Here is a 20,106-nt window from a genome sequence, read left to right as displayed (position 1 = left end):
CACCAAATGGGTCGTGCGCGCATCGCTTTCAGAGCTGGATTCTTCATGAACAGGTGCATCCTCGACTAACAGGGCTGAGTTGCCTCCTGCAGCACTGAAATTATTCAAAAAGACCCTGCGCGGCTTTGACACATCGGTGCTCCGACCCCAAGGTACTGGTTCCGTTGCAATTCGAACATTGCGCTGCTCCAGATTTGCTGGGAACTTGTGGTTGATCTTTGTTTTGATCCCACAATGGGGTGGAATAAAGCCCTTCTCTAGCATGAGCAACACCTTGGCCAGGCTTGATACTCCAGATGCCGCTTCACCGTGACCAATATTGGCCTTTGCTGAGCCCAGATAAAGAGGTTGGTTGTCTCCCCGCCCAGGATAGGTGGAAGGAGCAAACGTGTCTAAAACGCTCTGTATTTCAGTGGCATCGCCAGCCTGGGTGCCGGTTCCATGACACTCGACATAGCTGACTGTGTATGGGTCAACGCCGCTTTCATTAAGGATCTTCCTAAATATTGCGCGTTGAGCGCCAACATGTGGCCTGGTGATAGAGTCTGCCTCAGCGGAATGATTGGTATACGCTCCTAGAATCACTCCTTGAATTGGGTCATTTTCTGCAAGTGCATCCTCAAGACGCTTTAGAATGACCGTTCCGACACCCTCTCCTCGGCAATAGCCATCTGCCTCGTCATCGAACGTTTTGCAATTTCCCGTTCTTGATAGAAAATGACCTCTATCTAGCCCCGCTGTGAAGTCCGGATTTGTCAGAATATTGGTACCCCCAGCAATGGCAGTGTCAATATCCCCTCTCCACAGAGAGTTACAGGCCACATGAATTGCAGCTAGACTCGACGAACATGCCGTGTCAACAGCATAGCTGGGCCCGCTGAATTTGAAGAAATAGTTGATTCTCCCCGGAATAAAGGCCCGATTTCCTCCCGGGATAAAATAGGTATCAATATTCTGAGCGCTGTTCGTTTCCATCCAGTCATTGCTGGTAACACCATAGAAGACACCAACTCTGTCTCTTCGGGTTGACGGAGTTGCGTCAGGTACAAGACCTGCCTGCTCGATCGCCTCGTATGCAGTCATCAGCGCGATTCTCTGGGCAGGGTCTACCTGAGGCGCTTCCCGGGGAGACATGTTGAAGAACCGAGCATCGAACGCCGCCGGGTCGTCAAGCCAGCAGCCAAATGGTGTTGCGCTCGTATTCTTTAGTTTTCCGCTCACATCCACATGAGTCCTGGCATCCCAATGCAGGGGAGGGACTTCCTTGTGCACATCAAGGCCCTCGTAGAGAAGGTCCCAGAAGGCCTCGCGATCCCTGGCGTTTGGAAATCTTCCGGACATACCGACAATCGCGATCTTAGACTTTCGTCCTGAATTGACAGTCTCGAGAACGGACGATTGTCTGACATGATGCGGGAGCTGCATACCTTTCAAGGACTCCTGCCGTGCGGCTGAGTAAATAGTCTGGTCAGCGAGGGTCCCGAACGGAACAACTGTAAATGTTGACTGAGTGACGTTTGTCAGTGACCCCGTAAACTTTTCCAGAATCTGATTCCAGTCGATCTTGTCAAGCAGGATTTGCTCCAAGGATACTTTGAGGAGAGATTTAATGTCAGGCGCGGTGATATAATCTCCAGTAATGCTTGAGATAACTGGGAGTCTGGGGGCCCCGGCTGCGGCCGGCACCGGCCTCAAAATCTCTTCAATATCATCTGGAGAGAAAAGGTGTCGCGCATGATATGGAGCATAAACAGGGATTGACCTGATATTCAGACCCTGGAAGAGTTTTGTATCTTTTAATTGAGAGAGGATACTGGGAGGCCCGGTGACAGTGACACAGCTGGGTGAATATGCGCTGATATAGGGTTGCGATGTGAGTGGTAGAGCCTATGTACATTGAAGTTGGCAAAAGTGCAATATTGAGTTGAAGGATGTCCACTTACGCTCCCCTGACAAAAGTCCTGCACAGCTTGGGCTGCATCAGAACTGGGAACCAGCAAGGACCAGGGTTCGGAATTATCGTGAGCCTCTATGCGGCTTCCGACATCTGACACGAGGAGACCCGTACGGAAGGCGACAACAACCGTCTCGATAGCTATTGGCACCAACTCCAGGACATTTGTACAACAGCTCACTGCGGATGCTGCCAAGGTACCCGTGCAAAGACCAAGTATATGGCATTCCTCTGGTAATGGGTATGAATGACTGAACCGACTACTCTCGCGGTCAGTACCAAAGGAAAACCAAGTCTTGAGCGAATATATGTGACCGGAAAATGAAAATATAAACATGACATAGCCAAGCTAAGTCGGAGAGGCCCTCACCTAATAAATGCAGCTAGATGATATAGGCAGGTCACTGCCATGTCTAAAGCTACCAAATGAACACCTTCCGACTGCTCACCCCATAATGCCAGGTCTGTGATGCTCGTGAACCGTGGCAGGGCCTCTCGAAGCTCGGGAGGGAGACGAAATAGCTCCGTACGCAAGGCGGCATAGGTTCTGTCAAGGAATTCCACTAGGATTGGCTCATTCGATTGCACCAGCTCTCGGAGATGGGGATGTACATGGTAGGTCTGATCTCCAAAGATAAGCAGCTTAAAAGGCGTAGTCATGGTGTATCTCTATATGTTCTCTATGATGTACTCAAAATTGCGAGTGGAGGAAATTGAAGGCTTGAGGGTTGTATCTTCCCATACAAGGATAATATACTATTCTTATAGACTGTATAACTGAGAGTTCCTGAATCTTACCGTTCGGGGCTTCCATATTATCCGGTCCTCTGCTCTCGGGAAATCCAAGGAGACAAGGACCCTTGTCTCTGATTCTGGAGTGAATAACTGACCTCCTCGGATGCCGACTATCGACTACACACATGTGTCGACGAATGCCTGTTGGTTGATCCGTCTAGTTACTACTTCTCTATCGGGTTGCATAGGATCCTTCCAATTCCTAGTCTCGGGGATAATACCCGGAACTCGTGGCAACCACGAGGGCCACACGAGTTGGAAATGAGCATGAACCAACGATCAATACCCGGCAGACGTTGGGGGCTGAATTCCAAGGTACCGGCCTCCCAAACGGTATTCCAATTGGTCCATAGCGTTTTGACTCAGCTACGAGCCTAGATCTACGGTTCCACGATTTGAGGTGATGATGCCTAGCGCAGATTGGTCATCTGGACTGCTATAAAGATTCGTTATACCTCGGTTGTTGGTTCAATACATGAAAATGATTAGTGTCTCAGCTTCTCTGGGCTTCAAATCAAGCATTATGGAAAATATACTCGCTGTGTACCAGAATAATCGACTACTAGTCCTCGCCGGGCTTGTGCTCGTTGTTGTAATTTTGATATCATGGCTCAAGAGAGACGGCCGGCTGGACTCCATCCGTGGCCCGAAGGGAAGATATCCTGTGATTGGTATTGGCCTGAGCCTTCCTCCTTCTTCGCCGTCTATCTTTCGGCAGTGGGCTGCTGAGTATGGAGAGGTCTTCAAGATCAAAGTTGGGTGGTACCATTGGATTGTTGTCAACACTCCCGAAGCTATGAGGGAGATATTTGACAAACAAGTACGTATAATTCTGATCGCAAATGGAAAAAAAGCAGAGAAGCTATGTTTAAGAGAACTAACAAAGATACCAAATAGTCCCTCCATACATCATCCAAGCCCCCAGCTCCAATCGGAGATGACATAGTCATGGGTGGCCTGCGCATGTTCACAATGCCCTACGGACCCAAATGGCGCACATACCGTGCCATCGTGCATCAGCTCGTGTCGCCCAAAATGACAGAGACCTTCATCCCAACACAAGAGTACGAGACTAAGCAGCTGCTATACGAGCTCGCGTTCAAAAATGACAACCAGCGCGACTTCTACTTCCACACGCGACGTTTCTCATTTAGCATTATCATGACCTCCAGCTACGGCACGCGCATCAATCGGTGGGACCATGAGGACGTCCTATATGCAATGAAGAGTGCCAAGCTCATCGGACAAGTCTCTCGCGCGGGCGCCTTCGTTGAGGATGAGCTCCCCCCGCTGGCCAGGTTGCCCACATGGTTGCAGCCTAGTCGGAAGAAGGCAGTGGAATATTCCAAGCCGATCTTGGAGGCCAAAATGCGACTGTGGAACCGACTCAAGAAGCAGCTAGTCGCTGGCCAGGCACCGACCTGTTACGGCCGAGAGATCATGGAAAGTGACTACCAGGCACGAGGTCTGACCGATGCCGACGGGGCATGGATCGCCGGGGGGATTGTAGAGGCGGGCTCGGAGACCTCCTCCGTCACAATGAACAATCTTATCCTCCAACTAGCAGCGAACCCAAAGGTCCAACAACGGGCCCACGAGGAGCTAATGCGCGTGGTCGGCCCCAACCGGACTCCCACCTTTACAGATGTGTCCAAACTATCTTACATCCGGGCAATTGTCAAAGAAATCCTGCGCTTTTGCCCTGTCCCCATTTGGGGCATCAAGCACTACGCCGACGCAGACATTGTATACAAGTCGCACGTCATCCCCAAAGGAACGGTGCTGCTTGCAAATCCGAGCGCCATCCACTTCGATCCTGAGCGATACGACGAGCCATTCCGGTTCAAGCCCGAACGCTACCTGGACCATCCGCTCTATAGCGCCGACTATGCGGCCCAAAGTGACCCGTACAAACGAGACCATTTTACTTTTGGCGTTGGACGGCGCATCTGCCCTGGGGCACGATTGGCAGAGAACACGCTCACAATCGCGCTATCGAATATCCTGTGGGCCTTTGAGATCCGGCCCCCAATGGTTGATGGCGCAGAGGCGATGGGGATGGATGTCAGCGAGCATGCGTGGGACGATACTGCGTTCAGGCCGCCTAAGCCATTTGCGGCGCGATTCGTTCCTCGGAACGAGAACACTTTGGCCATTGTTAAGGAACAGTGGGAGAAGGCCATGCAGGAGGGATATGTGCTGAGAGGCATGACGGTGGATGTCAATGGGATTGTAAATAAAAGGTAGTGAGCTAGGAGTTTGCAGGTACGGACTACTCAGAATTGTAATAGTTAGCCCATGAAGCAACAGGATTTGTGAACTTTTTGAGTTAATTAAGGAATAGCTAAGTAGTAAAGGTTTCCATTTGCTTCCACTATTCTTACGGATCACCGAGATGAAGGCTTCTGGAACTGGAAGTCATGGCAATTGAAGGCCTAATGTAGGGCGTCCAACCGACACCGCGTAGCTATCATTATGTAACCCGGTCCAGAAAATGAGGGATTAACAACTCAACTAGCCAAGTTAACGTTAGTTAATTACGATATATTATTAAGCAAACAAGTACATTATATGGCATTACAAACTGAAATTATTTTCCACAGAGGGCAGCCCTATCTACTTAGAACTATATCTATCTACTCCCCCCACAGGAGACCAGTTCTTCCAATAGGGACCACACAACCATATCACAAGATACTCTATCTCGCCACGAGCCTCACTCATGACCCGAAGCTGACTGAAACTCAGACATTGAGTCCAATAGGATTTGTCTGTAAAGTTAGCGAAAGCCTAATCTGACTCTGCCAACTGTTTGAACGCGAGTGAAGCGAAACCCGAACATTGAGCCGCAGAGCCCGATTCATGTCTCATTCCCCGAAGGATCAAATTGTTTCTCCCTCGACCTCCGGACGAGATGTCCCTTTTTCCATTAGAAAATATCCGATGTAGAGGAATTAGCTAGCTTAGCTCCGGGGACGTTAGAGGCTGTGCGTTCTTTTTTCTTGTCTGTTAGATGCAGGCTGGTTGGTAGATAGATAAGTAGGAAACGGTATCCGCCCGGTTTGGGGTTACAAATCACAATTAAGTTGTACGTGGACCATTACTGCTACATTTAGTAAACTACAAATTCTCTATTTTATTTATTTCATTTCATTTTGACTTTCTCACAAACAAGCACAATCAACCAGTGGAAATCGCAATGGATCCGCTACAGATACCCAACCTCTTCGACGTAACAGGCTGCATCGCCGTAGTAACCGGCGGAGGCTCAGGATTAGGGCTCATGATGGCCAAAGCCCTTGAAGCAAATGGCGCCACGGTCTATATCCTAGGCCGAAGAAAACAAGCCCTAGAAGCCGCAGCAAAGCAAGCCGTACCTCTCCCCTCCCCTCCCACTGTCTCTAAAACTCCCAAAATAGAGGGGGAAAAACCAGCAACCCATTAACTCTCAATCAGAAATTCCAACGCCTCCACCCAGTACAATGCGACATAACCAGCCACGACGACCTCACCAAAGCCGTCAACCACATTACCACGCAATCCGGGCACATCAACCTCCTCATAAACAACGCAGGCATCGCAACCCCCAACCTCGGTCCCCATGCCACCCGCCCCACCCCCAAATGGGATATCGCCAAGGTGCGGGACTACTGGTTCCAGAAATCCTTCGGGGATTATGCCGCCGTGCTTGAGACAAATACGACGGCGATGCTGATGGTGACGTTTGCGTTTCTGGAGCTGTTGCATAATGGGAATAAGGTGCGTGGGGAACAGGGGGCGCAGAATGGGGCTCCTGCTGCTAATGGAGCTGCTGCGAAACGGAGGTTTTTCGTGCGCAGTCAGGTTATTGCACTGAGTAGTGTTGGCGGGTTTGGAAGGGAAAATTCGGCGTTTATTTACGGGGCTAGTAAGGCAGGCACGGCGCAGATGATGAAGAATTTGTCGACTTATTTGGTTCCGTGGAAGATTAGGGTTAATGTTATTGTGCCGGGGTGTGAGTTTTTTTTTCTCTTCTTCTTGTCTTCCTCTGTTACCTATCACGGTGCTTCAACCACTGACCCTTCCATCAACTATATCTAACTTGATAACTACAGATTTCCACACCGAAATGACAGAGAGTCTTCACAACAAGACCGCCGGAAGACTCCCCGCATCCATGACCCCGGAAGAGCGATTCGGGGATGCCCAAGAGATCGGAGGCACTGTGGTATATCTAGCGTCCAAAGCCGGGGCGTATTGCAATGGATCGGTTCTGTTGGCGGATGGGGGGTATCTAGCGAGTCATTCAAGTTCTTATTAGGTAAATTTTGGAAAGATCTTTGGATTTGGTGGGCAAATAGTATCGCTTGCTATGGATTATTTGTTAGATTAAGGATTCAGTGGGGTATTAGGGAATGGACACTGTTGGGAGGCTTGGAATTGCTTGAATTGGGTATACTGTGTAGTTGGTTGTCTTTTCTTCGGGGGAGGTTCGGGGACCGACCGGGTCAGCTGGGGAATTAGAAGTAGGGGGCTGTAAGGCTGATAGACCCCGGGCATGGCCCGGTGCTTTAGCCCATGGTGTGTGTAGTGGGGACACTATTTCCCAGCCTTTGTGATATTTATTTTGACTATGACAAGATGTATAGGACGTATAAAAACTGTTTTGTCTACTCAACTCCGTTCAGATCAATTTCAACAAACACACACAGGGTACACGCAAGGCAGCAATTCCTCATACACCATGACCCAAACAAACCCAGAAAGCGAAAATCCCGCTTCCTTCCCCTTAGAAAGACTAAGCTGGCAGATGACCAAGAACGCAAGCATCATAAGCCAGTTCCTGCACGCCCATGAGCTCCCCCAGCCATCCACGGCGCAGGACGGCCCCGTAGAGGTCCTCCCCGCAAGCTGTCCGCAGAGCATCCGGCAAGCTCGACAAAACCTGATCGAAGATGCACTGAAGCTGTTCCAGCTTGCCATTGGTCCAAGTGAATTCCTGTCTCACTTATCCACTGGCGTAAGGAGAATATGCTTCCCAGAGATCGTATCCCGGATGGATATCTGACACAATGGAAATTAGTACCAATACATCACGTGTCTCCGATGGCTCTGCCACTTCAACATCATTCATCACCTGCCCCTGACCGGCAGTATGTCGTACTCAGATCTGGCGGCTAAAGCCCAAGTACCGGAGCAAGCGCTGAAAAGCATCGCCCGGATGGCCATGACCAATATGCTGTTCACTGAGCCCACGCCGGGCCAAATTGCCCACTCAGCTACCTCGGCTCTTCTAGCTGCAAATGACAATATGTACGCCTGGGCTAAATACATGTGTGATAGGTCCACACCCACGGCGATGAAGATGGTCGAGGCGCATGAGAAATGGCCCGGAACGGTGCGCAAGAACGAGACGGCGTACAATATCGCGTTCGAGACGGACCTCCCGTTCTTTGATCATCTTGCGACCGACTCGGAGAAGACGGCGGAGTTTGCTGCCTATATGAAGAATGTCACGACGAATGAGGCACAGATATCAAGCATCTGTTGGCCGGGTTTGATTGGGGGAGTTTGGGGGCTGCTACGGTTGTGGATGTAAGGCCTTTCTTCTTCTCTCCAGGAAGGCGTGATAATATTGAACATAGTGGAAAAGGTAAAGAGACTAATCTCCTCGTTACATTAACAGATCGGAGGCTCAACCGGCCACGCCGCCATCGCACTCGCCAAAGCCTTCCCTGACTTGATATTCATTGTGCAAGACCTGCCCATAAACGTCGACAACGGTCGCCAAGCCGCCTCGTCCACGCTCCCACCTGACTATTTCGCGCGGATTATCTACCAAGCGCACGACTTCACGCAGCCACAGCCGGTCAAAGGGGCGGAGATCTACCTCCTCCGGATGATCCTGCACGACTGGCCCCGAGAGGAGTCCGTGCAGATTCTCCGGAACATTTTACCGGCAATGAGTCGGTGCAGTAGACTGCTTATCATGGACTCGGTGCTGCCTGCTCCGGCAACGGTACCGAGCTCCGTGGAGCGGATCATGCGGGTGAGAGACTTGACTATGATGCAGGCGTTCAATAGTCATGAGAGGGATCGAGGGGATTGGGAGGATCTTTTGGCTGCCGCGGATCCGAGATTGCAGTTGGTGCAGATTGTGCAGCCGTTTGGGAGTGTGATGTCTGTTTTGGAGGTTGTCTTTAGATCTTGAACGGGTGGCCTAGAGTTATTGGGATGCTAGTCGTCACATGAGATGGATATGATAGTCATTATATGAAACAGAAGAATATTCTTTAGGTATAAGGGTTGAGATTATAGGAGAGGGATTGCCAAACCCACTTTTGACCGGTTTTTCTATTACGTCTTTTACTTAATCGGCCCAGTTGGAAATAGATGCCAATTACTATAGAGATAGCCAATAGGAGTAGGAGTAATCCTTTGATTGCCTATGTAAAAGCTATCGGTAGAAGCTTAGTATATGGCAGGTTATACAAAGGCCCTTGGCGCTTCAACGAAGGATCACACTGCTTGCCATAGCAATGAACGTCTACTGTTACCTACGATATCCTTCGCATGAAATAAACCTCATGGGACGGGGGTTGTAGCAGACGGCTTGCCCTACAAGACCGAAAAAGCGAAAGAGCAAGGAGGTACCTAGTTTGTGTCATCTTCTCCCCTTAACTTCCCAGATATTATCAGGTTTATCTACCACTTTACACTCGAATCAGGTCCACAATCGTTAGTTTTATATTCTTTATATAGATTAAATGAGATACATGTATACGAAATCGCTGCATTGCTCGTTAGTGTAAAAACTGTCAATTCATCGGATTGACTACGTCCATTCCTGATTTCAGAACCATGATGGTTCGGGAGAGCTCACTGGTAAGCCACCTACCAAGACTCGCATACAGATCATCCACCCCACCGCCCGAATGATGATTTCCTGCTGAGCCTTGAGAGCTGAATATTTCGTTCAAGGCACTCAGTTTCTTTAGCTCACACAGGATCAACTGCTTCTTGAGGATTTCTTGGGTACTTTCCTCCTTAACAGCAAAGGTCCCTATCATGATCGGCTTGGACACAATTAAAGACCCCGTGCTCTGAGCGAGTGACGGGGTAGTCGATTGTTGCCCTGAACTTGATGTACAGCTGCCGGACCCAGCATATGTCGACGATGACGAACGCCACGAGGACGAATGCTTACAGCCGGCAGCTTGTTGGTACCAGATCAGGACTTTGGATAGAATAGATGCATAGAGCATGGTGAGATGTGGAGACCGCGAACAGATACATTTGAGAAGTTGACGGAGTTTGGTTATAACTTCTTCGTTCCGGTGCAAAATTTGGTCCAGCGTTTGCACGCTCGGGTTTTCCTCCGGCGTCGAGCGGAAACATAAACTTTCCAACATACCATATGCTGTTCGGTGACAATTAGCCCCGTTGCGGTGAATATTATCATCCGATGCGGGCGAGAGACTGGTCGGTTTTGCGAAGGATTCCGCGTCCCCCATTCCCATGAACGCATCTGTGTGATCGGGGAAACCCCAGCCGGCGAACATGTCAAAGTCAATCGAGGTTCCCAGCCCTGAATCTACCTCGAAGTCGGTGACATCGTTAATATCCACCATCGGCGCAACTGGATGGGAGGCTGAAGAGGGTAGATCGCACAGAATACCTGAGGGCACATCGATGGGCGGTAATGCATGTTGGGGCGAGGGATGCATGGAATATTCGGATACCACTATCAGGCAATTAATAAAACCAGTCGCATATGTCTGGAGCATCCGATCATACTTCGAGGGGTACAGTGTGGGGTTGAGCTGCCTTTTTCTCGGGCGATTCGTTCGGAGATGGCGGGCTTCCCTCTGGGAGGTTTGCCAATCTTGCGCGACAGTCCGTAGACGCAAGTCAGTCCCATGGCGGCACAGCGGCCGCAGTGGGGTTGAACCTTATCACAACGCACTTTCGCCCCCCCACAAGCATCGCATGACGATCGTAGTTTAGGTCGCTTGCGCCCCGTCAATGTGGACGGCAGCGGAACTTGCAAGTCCGGAGGCGAGTAGCTGTCCGTAGACATTTTGGGGTCTCAGTAATGGCCGGTGAGGTTCATGAGAGGGGCATAGTCAGGGATCGAGACGGGGGTTGAGTTGTATCTTCAAATGATGATCTAAAATAGGTTAACTGAAAGTAATTTGATTAAGTGTAAGAAGCAGCCTAGAGATGTATCTCACACACACATTCTCTCTCTTTTGTCTGCGTGTGTGAGGGGGAGAGGTGAGAGAAAAGAGAAAGAAGCTTGGGTGGGATTCGCAGAAAAACCAAGACCAAGGTACCATCGACCTGAATTACCAGGCATCCGGCTAGGCCTCCCGCGCTAGCATGGAGGCTGTACGGAAAACCAACAATCCAACCACGATGAAAGCTTGATTTGATGAATACATAGTCCCCTCCTAAGCCTCGCTTGACATGCACTAGCGAGCTTATCACATCCTTCTGTCGGGTGGGGACCATTTCCCATGTGTAGGCTGGTTCTTAGTCGTTGCAGAAGCAACCGGTCGCATTTAGCCGAGGCTTATTTATATTGCCTACTCTAGATATAGATGAGGCACATATATACAGGAATACAGGAACATGCGCTTTTCCGCGTAGATATCAAGAACGAGATCAAGAAATGGAGCAGATAGAGGGATATCGGAATCCCATCTCAATGTCGAGAACGGTTCCGATTATGGCGTGCCAATGAACGGCCGATCCAAAACAATCTCACCGTACGTGTTCCACGTGGATGTTGCATGATGACTGCAGGAAGAGCATCCTTGCTACTCGGCCGTTCTCTCAATAGCACCGAGTAAAGGAAGGGGGGTGAGATTGCAACAATGATTCAGTTCAACGAAAGGCGAATGCCCCACTAGACCACCAAAAATGCACGGACATCGGGGGTGTCGCTGTGGGTCATATTTCGGTGCGACTCTGACGGACAGATTCACTAAAGCATCGACAGTGTGCGCAACTTGTTCGGTTTTGTATCGGCATTCGTGTTTCTCGTATTCGCCTCCCCGGTTGGACCTTGCGCGATGCAGGGAATGTCTAAAAGACACGAGCGCTCGGAGCAAGTTACCCTATTAGCTCTTGAAGAGGGTCTTTTGGAGAAGTATGGATGGTGGGTCGGTTGTTCAGGCCGTGCGTGCTGACGAGGTTAAGGTCGGATTTGACGACTCCGTTTATGCTGTTCATATTGCTGGTCTTGCTATGCAGATTAAGACTGTTAGGCTCGATGACACGGTTCCTACATCCGAATAAGGCATAACGATGGGCGAAGAAGGTTTAATATGGAAGTTATATAGATTTCCCATTTTTATGACTAGCGGCACGCTGAACTAGCCCAACTGAACTGTTCTCAAAATGTAATTAGAATTGCAGCACATAGTAGATAAATGCCCTCTACTTTTATATAGTCAAGATCGTCAACCCAGGCCGACTCCTACTATTCACCATCCGCCAACTCTCCACCCGAAGCAGCTTTGGCAGGTGCCTTCACGCTCTTCCACTCCATAAACGCAGCACCCATAGCACTCAGGCACGAGACAATCAGCGCAACTTGAAAGGTCTTGACAATCGCGCTATTGTAAGCGCCGATCACAGCGGACAGATGCTCACTCGGAACGAGACCCCGCAGGCGGTTGCGCCAGCCTGAATAATTGCCTCGGGATCGACCCCAGCATCCAAGTCGGAAATATATTGCAACAAGTGTTCATCGAGAACAGTACCGCCGACACTGACAAAAATGGCGCCACCAAAGTTCTGGAACAGAAGTGTGATGGCGATGCCCGTCTGAACATCCTCAAAGGGCAAAACGGCCTGTGCAGCGATCTGAGGGAGCTGGAAGCCGCAGCCACAGCCAAAGCCAAATAGAATCTGATAACCGATCCATTTTCCACTAGTGGTGTGTGGTTCCAGGGTGGTGAGAAGACCGGACCCGATGGAGGTGAGTAGCACACAACTATAGATAAATGGCATATAATGACCAAGCTTGGTGGTGAGGGCACCGGCAAGGATGATACCAACAACGTTGGAAAGGATCAATGGAATACTATCGATTCCAGAGTGGAGAGCGTCTATCCCCTTGATCGCTTGGAAATAAATAGGAATGTAGTAGATGAGCAGGAAGAATGCACCAGAGAGGCAGAAGGAGAAGAGACTGGCAGCCCAGACCGTACGATGGGTTGCAATTCGAGGCGGGACTGGAGAGAGTGGTCAGCAATAGTCCATCCCACATATCGAGTCCGGCCTTAGATTGCTCTCTTACGTGTAGCGTTTTCACCCAGCCAAACCTGAACTACCGCAAAGCCGATTAATGCCAGGCCGAAGACTACAAAGAGAGCAATGATTCTCCCATTGCTCCATGGATAGGTAGTACCTCCCCACTATGAGTGATTATTGTTAGTCTCGAATCTCCAAGCAAAGAGCTAGGATGTAAGCGATTGAATCCAACACATACCTGTAATGCCAGAAGGACACAGATAATGCTTGGTACGAAAAGCATGAAACCAATCGGGTCGAGGCTCCAAAGGAGACTCCAGAAGCTCTGGCTTTTCCGAGAACTCTTTCCTGTGTTGAGATGCAAGAAAAATGTGATAACAATTGCCGTGAAACCACTAGTATGTACACATAATTAGCGCTTGGTTAAGGGCCTGAAGACGGTCAGGCTGGGAAAGAGAGAAAAGACTTACCCAAGTGGAAGATTAATGTAAAAGCACCACCGCCACGTAGCCTTGTCAGTGAAAGCACCGCCGATCTATTTGCCGCTTAATGAGCTATGATCAAACTATGAAAGAGACTTGTCTATTTCTTACCATGGGTCCCACTACAGAAGCAATTCCAAACATGCCCCCGAGCATGCTTTGGTACATGGGACGTTTCTCCATTGAGGACGAATAAGCGATAATGACAAGAGCACCGCTGAATACACCCGCAGCGCCTATTCCGGCAATCGCACGCTAGAACACCATGAATTAGTGTGAGCAAAGATAAAGCATGGTCTCTTTTCTAGGAGGAATGAATGGTGCCTTACCCCAACAATCAAGACAACTGATGAAGGTGCCACCGCACATATCAACGAACCCACTTCGAACAGAGCAAGAGCGACGAGAAAGGTCCATTTTGGGCTGAAGATACCATATACTTTACCAAAAGGGAGTTGGAACGCTAAGATAATGTTAGAGAGTCGGAATATCAGCCACAGCGAATGGATGAGGAATACCGCATGTTGTCAATAGATATGCTATGGAAATAAAAAGCAATTGTTAGCAATTCCGAGACGGGGTCGCCGGCCAGTTGAGAGTCGCTCACCAGAGCCATACCAGCCCACATCATTTAGCGCATGGAACTGGTCGGTAATTTTTGGGATTGCCGTTGAAATGATGGTCATATCCAATGCAACACAAAACACCGAGATGCAGAGAGCGAGAATCGTGACACCGAGGACCAACCCGGAGGGATATTCTGGTTGGGGCTGGATCGGATCAGATTCGCTGGACGATTCGACTCCAACATCGCTTTCGTGCAGTTGGCGCTCCTTCGAATCTGACATGGTGGAGAACCGTGTAAAGGGAAGATCGGATTACAAAACTATGGAGCTTTTCTCCTTTCCTTATCTCAACTCGGTACAAAGCAGGATGCGGAGAATTGGGTTCTTAAACGAGCTTCGGCTCCAAGAGAAAAGCTAGCTTCTCGGGCCCCGAGTGAGTATGATCGACGCCCAGCTTAATCAACATTGCAAAATGCTTTGAAATATGGCAAAGCTGTAGAAAAACAAAGATGAGATGAGATACTATCTGAAGGGAAGCTCCGGGGATGGTGGAGCTGTATACTGTTGTTCGGGGATCAAAGCTGAATCCCTATTGGTCAGTTTCGCTTCCAGGTCCCAATTAATAAGGCGTCCATGCCCGATAGCCCTATGAGACACATGAGATACAAAATGGAGCGTGGAGCAAGATAAAAATAAACAAAGCAAAACAGAAAGTCAAGAACGGAAGAGGAAATCGCCGAAAGTCTCTTATTTGTCTTCCATTGAACAACAAAACAGCCATAGCAAATCTCACAAACCACTCCACGATGGTAGAAGGCATAACTACAACCTTGAATGGGTATACGTTGCACGACAAAACTCAGCCTCCGTCGCAGTTAAAAGTGGCCATCATCGGGGCCGGTCTAGGTGGCCTGACACTGGCCCACAGTCTGAAGAAATCAGGGATTGACTTCACCATCTTCGAACGTGATCATGCCACGGACGCAAGGCCGCAAGGCTACCGCATCAAAGTCCACGGAGATACAACTGCCGCCCTCCGTGCTGTCTTGGGCAAGGATTTATGGCAGGATTTTGAGCAGACATGTGGAGAGACTGTCCTAGGGGAAACGAACATCAATGCAATCACGGGGGTGGTCACTGCGAGCAGAAAGGGAAAGGCGGGTTTCGGGGACAGGGACACTTACACGGTCGACCGTTCGATGCTGCGCAAGGTTCTGCTGAAAGGTCTTGAGTCTAATAATGTCCTCTGGAGGAAGGAATTCACTCATTACGAACTGCAGGACGATACCACAGTAGTGGCACATTTCCAAGATGGCACTACGGCAAAAGCAAACCTCCTTATCGCTGCCGACGGGACTCGCTCCAGAGTGAGACGACAATATCTCCCCGCGCACCGTGTGCTCGATTCAGAAGGAGTCTGTATATACGGAAAGACTCCTATCACACCTGCGCTGACTGAACGATGCCCCTCACACCTTTTCCAGTGGATGACTCTGGTCTATGACAACGCACCCGCGATGGAGAGTATCATAATAGGTGACAATCCGATCACACTGTTCATGGAGCCAATGCGGTTTCCTCATCGGGGCCGGAGAGATGACCTACCGGATGATTATGTGTACTGGGCCTTGTTGTTTCGCAAGAGACTGCTAGCATCCACGGAGGAAGAGCTCGAGGAACTTCTGGAACAGCCTGGAAGAGAGCTCACGTTGTCCATGACCAGTGAATGGGACCCTTCAATTCACGGTCTCCTAGAGTTACAAGACACGAGGGATACAGCAGCGATCAGAATCCTCAGTGTCAGTCCTGACATTCAGGAGTGGTTTCCTGATCCTCGCATCACGGTTTTAGGGGATGCTATCCATGTAATGAGTCCTACCGGTGGAGTGGGTGCATGTACGGCAATCAAAGATGCTTATGTGCTTGGCTCCCTCTTGGCAGAAAAGGGACTATCGACGGCGACGATAGGTGAGTATGAGAGTCAGATGCGACAGTACGCTGCTATTAGTGTACAAAGAAGCTTTGCAGGTGGGAAGAAGAATTTCAACATGGAGCCTTTTACCATGTGTAAGCAGGCTAACTTCTAACCTATGCAACATACCCGAGTAGTAGCCGCCGGGCAATACTCCTTGTGGAATGGATGAGGGTAACGAGGATTAACTGTTAGTGTTGAGTAAAGCTGCTCCTGCTTTTCGATACTGCGACCCCTGTGATGCCATCGGGTATGGTGTATGCAGTTTCATCATGCGCCACAAAACGAGGCCTAGATGAAATTTACCCTGCTCAGGGAGGAATGGTATTTCAAAAAAAAAAAGGTCTTTGCGCCGATCTCAAGGGCTGAGTATTGAAGCAGCTTTCTCTTTGGAGGGTGTAGGAAATAGTCTCTCATTACGAGAGGTCCAAAAGTGACTGGTTTTATATCTCCTCTGCCAGACTACACTGGTCAATATTATTATTATTATTTCTTGTGGTAGTTTAAAGTGCTTAAGAGAATCCCAAGACCCTCCCTCTTCTATTTGATCCAAAATACCGTATTGATATATACAAAAGTAAATCGAATACTATCGAGACTTTTTATATATGAATAGAATATTGTTTTTATCTAATTAAGGGTCTATATTCTTTCTGAGAATTTATATTTACAGAGTTCTAAGCTGGCAAGTGATAATTACTAATAAAATTAGAAGATTTAATATATAGATAAACAATATCTTCAATCCTGTTCTTGTCAGTAGTCTTCAGGGCCCAAAGCCCAACCCACCGTAGGCCTAAGCGGGATAGGCCGTGAAGAAGCCTACTTGTTAGTAGACTGCTCTTCTAAACATATCTTTATATTATTAATTATAAAAATAATTATATTTAAATATATCATCTTCTTTGTTTTACTATTAAAAAATAATATTATATCATTTTTATCTATTTTAAATTTCTTTTTTAGATTAAATTTATATAAATAAAATATTAAACATAGATTATTTAATAGAATTAAATTCTCTGTATTTATTAATAAAAAGAGATAGATAAAATTTAATCGTCTAAGTCGCACTAATGCTAGCTTCCCGCGCCCTGGCCATGCACTAACCCGCGGAGAAGCCTTGGAGAGTTAGATTGACGGTTAGCAGTCCCGACTGGTGCATATAGATAGCTATTCATTCAAGCCATATTCGCGGATCAAGACATCGGCACATGTTGCTCCAGTTATATAAGCAGTGGCCTGGGTGTGATTGTTGGTTAGAACTGGTACCACACTCATATCAGCCACACGTAGTCTTTCCACCCCAAAGACGCGGAAGTGACTGTCGACAGCGGCATCACTGGCACCATCTCTCCCCATCTTCACGGTTCCCGTCATGTGCCAACTGGATGACAGGTTGTTCTTCCAGAACTGAAGAATGTCCTCATCGGAATGGGATGCCGGTGCCATTATGGTGGAGACCGTATCCTTAGCAAAACATGGGTGCTGGGTCAGGTCCCAAAGATGACGGTAAATCTCAATACATGCTCGCCGGTCAAATGGGTGCTCGAGATACTTGGGGTTAAATGAAAGTGGCTCATTAGGGTCGGACGACTGCAATCGCACCTCTCCAACAGATTGCTCGTTCATCAAGAACACAGGCAGGCAGATGTAGCTGTAATCTTGGAAGAGCTGCGGAAAGGTGAAATGCACGGGGAAATGGCTAATAATCTCGTAGTGCGGAATGGTCTCGCAGTTCATGAAATCTTGTACAGACCCAGGCAAAGCCATGAACTCTTCACAGGATGTTATTCGGTCGGATTTGAACCAGCCGATCCCTAATTGGCAGCCGTAACGTGTCCATGGACCGGTCCTGTCTCTTTCCCATTGTTTCATCGCGGCCTCCATGGCTACTTCGTCTTGGTAGAAAGAATTACGGTCGTTGCTTTCGGGGTTGCGCATCACAATAAGTGGGGCAAAGATGTGGTCACGGAGACCTTGGCCTACGGCTGGTAGATCGTGAACGACTGAAATGCTAAACTTGCGTAGTTCGTCGGCAGGACCGATGCCAGAATGCATCAGAATCTTGGGGGTTTCAAGCGATCCTGCTGAGAGGATGACCTCGTTCGAGGCAGAATCTGCAAGCATGCATGAGTTCTTCCAGCAACCAGAGTAACTAAGCCCTTTGAGAGAACCCACATTGTGTGCCATTAGCTTCGGCTCCCACAGCCTTATTCTTGTCCAATATAATGCGTTGCACTGGACTGTTGGAGAGAATGACCAAATTATCCGAGACATCAGTCAACAGATCAACAGCGGTTGATCGCATACCCTTCGAAGCGGAATTGATACAAAGTCCGAACCCAAGGGGATTACCAGAGTTGTGATCAAGATTCCGCTGGACCCCGGCTGCTTCGAATGCATCCAGCACTGTTGTCAAATCTGAATCCCAGTCTTTGGCATAGCCAACGTGCAGGCCACCTTTATTGCCATGGCCTGCGGGTTCCGGCTGACTGTACTTCTGGTTTTCTGGGACATCAATTGTGCCAGCAAATGTTTCCAGGTTTTTGAACCGCGCCTGCATTTGGTCCCAGGCAAAAGTCTCGTCATCGACCTCGGCGGCCCATAGATCATAGTCGTCTCGTGCTCCGACAGTGTAGACTCCAAAATTGATCGCAGAGCCGCCCCCGAGCCCCTTACCGTGCGAGTAATCGAGTTGACGGCCGTTGCAGTGCTCCTGCGGGCTTGTCTGGGATCCCCAGTTCATATTCTCTTTCATGAAAGTCTTCCAGCGCTTTCCATCGACCCGCAGAGATTTGTCCTCATTCCGCCCGCCGGCTTCTAGAAGCAATACGCTCGGCCTCTTGGCGGAGCTTGCCAGAGACGCAGCCAGTGCACATCCAGCCGGACCGCCTATAAATTAGATAAGTGGTTGACTGATAGCAATAATGGGGAGCAAAAATTTACCACCGACGACAATGAAATCGTAGGATCGCTCGTGGGCCATATTGGGCCAGCAAACCTTCGGCTATAAAAAGTACACAGTTCACTTTCCAATGAATGCGGTGATCAGAGGTGAGATTTCTTTTGTCTAAGTGGGCATAGGCCGGGAATATTGACAGGCAATTGAAAGCCAGACTCCTCTCTTATAGTCTAGTCACTCAAGAAATAGCCTTTGTCGTGAGCTAAGAGTGGTGCGGACAGGATCTCAGGAATGATGAGTTGGAACAGCGTAGTATTGATAACGGGTGGCAAAGGCTTGCAAATCCGTATGATCAAAAATTAACAAAGAGAAAGTTGTAAACGCCCTCGGTTGTGCGTCGACTTTATTAAACACTTGTTGCTAAAGCGCCACAGAATTCATAGATCGTCTGTATATATCTAAACAAGTCGTCTCATGTACCGATTCCCGTCTCCGCTAGTGTAATATCCAATTGGGATGACCATCTTATGGCCACACACTGCAGCGGTCCGGATCATTGGTAGACTATAACCCAAATAAGTAATAGTTTGCCTTTCTTCATAACATCCGAGAGAATCTTTTGCACAAAAGGAATTCGAAATTTACCTTTTTGCGACTAATGGACCGTATGTTTCGAGGTGTGAAATACCTTTTCCGGTCGTATTAGCTATGCAGATTTATCTTGAATCGGGAGCTATTTCCCTATATAGTTCTGAGGGAGGATTGCCAAGAAATATCAACAACCTAATGCGTAAAAGCGTTATTGGTGACCGAGGATTCGGAGGTCAGTCGATCAAGTCAATATTAGAGTGGTGAATCATGATCGGGCCCAGACCTGGTTTGCCGGAGGCCTGACCCAGAACCACTCCTTGTAGAGCGGCCGAGTGATCTAGACGAATATGGGTGGCTGCCCATCTACAAATGGGGTTCGCCTCTACAATCACCACCCTCCCGCATCAGTAACTTCCCCCTCTTTTTGAAATTGCTGTTCTATGCTGCAATATTTCTATACTTCTTGATTTCCCTTCCTTCTTTTTATTCTATCCTTACAAATCAAGCCACCTCTGCAGCAGATACAATAGATTTGAACAGAGACAGTTCGTCTACTACTCAGTATTATATCACTAATTATAATCCCAGCTATGTTCTAA

At 48.7% G+C, this 20,106-nt stretch overlaps 8 protein-coding genes across 8 annotated transcripts; 4 read left to right on the top strand and 4 right to left on the bottom strand.

The window, feature by feature from the left end:
* Positions 1-100: 100 nt before the first annotated feature.
* On the bottom strand, positions 101-2,614 carry ABOM_008737 (uncharacterized protein; the record flags this gene model as incomplete). The annotated part of the gene is made up of 4 exons (XM_022535866.1): positions 101-115; positions 178-1,887; positions 1,944-2,214; positions 2,325-2,614. 4 exons carry the CDS (start codon positions 2,612-2,614, stop codon positions 101-103), a joined length of 2,286 nt encoding a protein of 761 aa, XP_022387050.1.
* Positions 2,615-3,272: 658 nt separating this feature from the next.
* Positions 3,273-4,996, top strand: ABOM_008736 (cytochrome P450; the record flags this gene model as incomplete). The annotated part of the gene is made up of 2 exons (XM_022535865.1): positions 3,273-3,569; positions 3,647-4,996. 2 exons carry the CDS (start codon positions 3,273-3,275, stop codon positions 4,994-4,996), a joined length of 1,647 nt encoding a protein of 548 aa, XP_022387051.1.
* Positions 4,997-5,948: 952 nt separating this feature from the next.
* On the top strand, positions 5,949-7,049 carry ABOM_008735 (SDR family NAD(P)-dependent oxidoreductase; the record flags this gene model as incomplete). The annotated part of the gene is made up of 3 exons (XM_022535864.1): positions 5,949-6,122; positions 6,206-6,743; positions 6,844-7,049. 3 exons carry the CDS (start codon positions 5,949-5,951, stop codon positions 7,047-7,049), a joined length of 918 nt encoding a protein of 305 aa, XP_022387048.1.
* A 423-nt stretch (positions 7,050-7,472) lies between these two features.
* ABOM_008734 (uncharacterized protein) lies at positions 7,473-8,939 on the top strand (the record flags this gene model as incomplete). The annotated part of the gene is made up of 3 exons (XM_022535863.1): positions 7,473-7,748; positions 7,812-8,297; positions 8,415-8,939. The coding sequence occupies 3 exons, from the start codon at positions 7,473-7,475 to the stop codon at positions 8,937-8,939; spliced, it is 1,287 nt and encodes a 428-aa protein (XP_022387049.1).
* A 552-nt stretch (positions 8,940-9,491) lies between these two features.
* Positions 9,492-10,808, bottom strand: ABOM_008733 (uncharacterized protein; the record flags this gene model as incomplete). The annotated part of the gene is made up of 3 exons (XM_022535862.1): positions 9,492-9,519; positions 9,641-10,472; positions 10,526-10,808. The coding sequence occupies 3 exons, from the start codon at positions 10,806-10,808 to the stop codon at positions 9,492-9,494; spliced, it is 1,143 nt and encodes a 380-aa protein (XP_022387054.1).
* A 1,559-nt stretch (positions 10,809-12,367) lies between these two features.
* On the bottom strand, positions 12,368-14,321 carry ABOM_008732 (MDR family MFS transporter; the record flags this gene model as incomplete). The annotated part of the gene is made up of 8 exons (XM_022535861.1): positions 12,368-12,972; positions 13,038-13,155; positions 13,230-13,386; positions 13,462-13,526; positions 13,585-13,728; positions 13,803-13,936; positions 13,992-14,012; positions 14,081-14,321. 8 exons carry the CDS (start codon positions 14,319-14,321, stop codon positions 12,368-12,370), a joined length of 1,485 nt encoding a protein of 494 aa, XP_022387055.1.
* Positions 14,322-14,845: 524 nt separating this feature from the next.
* ABOM_008731 (FAD-dependent oxidoreductase) lies at positions 14,846-16,126 on the top strand (the record flags this gene model as incomplete). Its single annotated transcript, XM_022535860.1, has 1 exon — positions 14,846-16,126. The coding sequence occupies one exon, from the start codon at positions 14,846-14,848 to the stop codon at positions 16,124-16,126; it is 1,281 nt and encodes a 426-aa protein (XP_022387052.1).
* Positions 16,127-17,184: 1,058 nt separating this feature from the next.
* On the bottom strand, positions 17,185-19,000 carry ABOM_008730 (GMC family oxidoreductase; the record flags this gene model as incomplete). Its single annotated transcript, XM_022535859.1, has 3 exons — positions 17,185-18,131; positions 18,193-18,906; positions 18,961-19,000. 3 exons carry the CDS (start codon positions 18,998-19,000, stop codon positions 17,185-17,187), a joined length of 1,701 nt encoding a protein of 566 aa, XP_022387053.1.
* Between the last annotated feature and the right edge of the window lie 1,106 nt (positions 19,001-20,106).

The sequence above is a fragment of the Aspergillus bombycis genome (genome assembly GCF_001792695.1).
Source record: "Aspergillus bombycis strain NRRL26010 chromosome Unknown contig00072, whole genome shotgun sequence".
Classification (NCBI taxonomy): domain Eukaryota; kingdom Fungi; phylum Ascomycota; class Eurotiomycetes; order Eurotiales; family Aspergillaceae; genus Aspergillus; species Aspergillus bombycis.
This window is presented reverse-complemented; position numbering and strand designations above follow the sequence as displayed.